The following is a 1750-nucleotide window of genomic DNA, read 5'->3' on the forward strand; positions in this document are numbered from 1 at the left end:
GGGGGGACAGGGGGACATGGGGTGCTCCTGTGGGGACGTGGGCATTGGGGACACACAGGGACGTGGTGGGGGGAACATGGGGTGCTCCAGAGGGGACCAGGGTGTCCCTGGGGGGACGTGGGCATTGGGGACACACAGGGACATGGTGGGGGGACATGGGGTGCTCCCGAGGGGACTGGGGTGTCCCTGCAGGGACACGGGCATTGGGGACACACAGGGACACGGCAGGGGGACATGGGGTGCTCCCGAGGAGACTGGGGTGTCCCTGCAGCGGACACGGGCATTGGGGACACACAGGGACATGGTGGGGACAGCGGGACACAGGGTGCTCCTGAGGGTGTCCCTGGGGGACGTGGGCATTGGGGACGCCCAGGGACATGGTGGAGGGGACAGGGGGACATGGGGTGCTCCTGTGGGGACACGGGCATTGGGGACACACAGGGACATGGTGGAGGGGACAGGGGAACATGGGGTGCTCCTGTGGGGACATGGGCATTGGGGACACATGGGTAGGTGGCAGGGAGGACAGGGGGACGTGACCATTAGGGACACACAGGGACATGACAGAGGGACGCAGGGTGCTCCTGAGGGTGTCCCTGTGGGGACACGGGCATTGGGGACACGCAGGGAGGACCGAGGTGCCTCTGCAGGGCCTGGGGGACATGGGGCGCCCCGTGACATTGGGGGACACCCAGGGGACACACGGTGGCGCTGGGGGACCGAGGCGTCCCTGGAGGCTCTGGGGCGCCGCGGGGGGATGCGGGGAGGTCACGGGCTGCCCCGCTGTGTCCCCGTCCCTGTCCCCCCCGCAGGGCGCCTGGAGTTCGTGCTGGGCGGCTGGTGCATGAACGACGAGGCGGCCGCCCACTACGGCCCCGTCATCGAGCAGCTGGCGCTGGGGCGCCGCTTCCTGCGCCGCACCTTCGGGGGCTGCGCGAGGCCCCGCGTGGCCTGGCAGATCGACCCCTTCGGGCACGCGCGCGAGCAGGCCGCCCTCTTCGCCCAGGTGAGCCAGGCCGGGCCGGGCCCCGCGGCGAGGGCGAGGGCGCCCCGCGGCCCCCCTGACCCCCCCTCCCCGGGACCCCCACAGATGGGCTACGACGGGCTCTTCGTGGGGCGCGTGGACCAGCAGGACAAGGCGGCGCGGCAGCGGCTCCGCGACATGGAGCTGCTCTGGAGGGCCAGCGGCAGCCTGCAGCCGCCCGCCGCCGACCTCTTCACCGGTGCGACGGGGCCCTCGGGCGCCCCCCGGCCCGGCCCCCGGCCCCTCCCGGGGGTGGCCCGGCCCCGCTGGCCCTTCTTGGGTCCTCCCCGGGGCTGGCACCGTCCCCTGGGGCCCTTCCTGGCTTTTCCTTCTTCTCATCTGCTGTCCCCAAGGCTGCCCTCGTTCTCTGGCTGCCCCCATCCCTGTCCCCAGGCCAGTTCCCTTGTCCCCAGGCTGCTCCCCATCCCTGTCCCCAACCCTGTCCCCAGGCCAGTTCCCTTGTCCCCAGGCTGCTTCTCATCCCTTGTCCTCAGTCCTGTCCCCAGGCTGTTCCCCATCCCTGTCCCCAATCCTGTCCCCAGGCCAGTTCCCTTATCCCCAGGCTGCTCCCCATCCCTTGTCCCTAGGCCAGTTCCCCTGTCCCCAACCCTCTCCCCAGGCCAGTTCCCTTGTCCCCAGGCTATTCCCCATCCCTGTCCCCATCCCTGTCCCCAGGCCAGTTCCCTTGTCCCCAGGCTGTTCCCCATCCCTGTCCCCATCCCTTGT

At 70.9% G+C, this 1750-nt stretch overlaps 1 protein-coding gene across 1 annotated transcript in view; it reads left to right on the forward strand.

Moving 5' to 3' along the window:
* The window catches only part of MAN2B1 (mannosidase alpha class 2B member 1), a 9752-nt gene that overhangs the window by 2946 nt on the left and 5056 nt on the right, over window positions 1–1750 (forward strand). The window contains exons 4-5 of the mRNA XM_026058313.1: window positions 813–1006; window positions 1091–1223. Coding sequence (XP_025914098.1) covers window positions 813–1006; window positions 1091–1223 — 327 coding nt within the window. The remainder of the gene's footprint in view (window positions 1–812; window positions 1007–1090; window positions 1224–1750) is intronic.

The sequence above is a fragment of the Apteryx rowi genome, unplaced genomic scaffold (assembly GCF_003343035.1).
Source record: "Apteryx rowi isolate R43461 unplaced genomic scaffold, aptRow1 scaffold_1452, whole genome shotgun sequence".
Taxonomy (NCBI): Eukaryota; Metazoa; Chordata; class Aves; order Apterygiformes; family Apterygidae; genus Apteryx; species Apteryx rowi.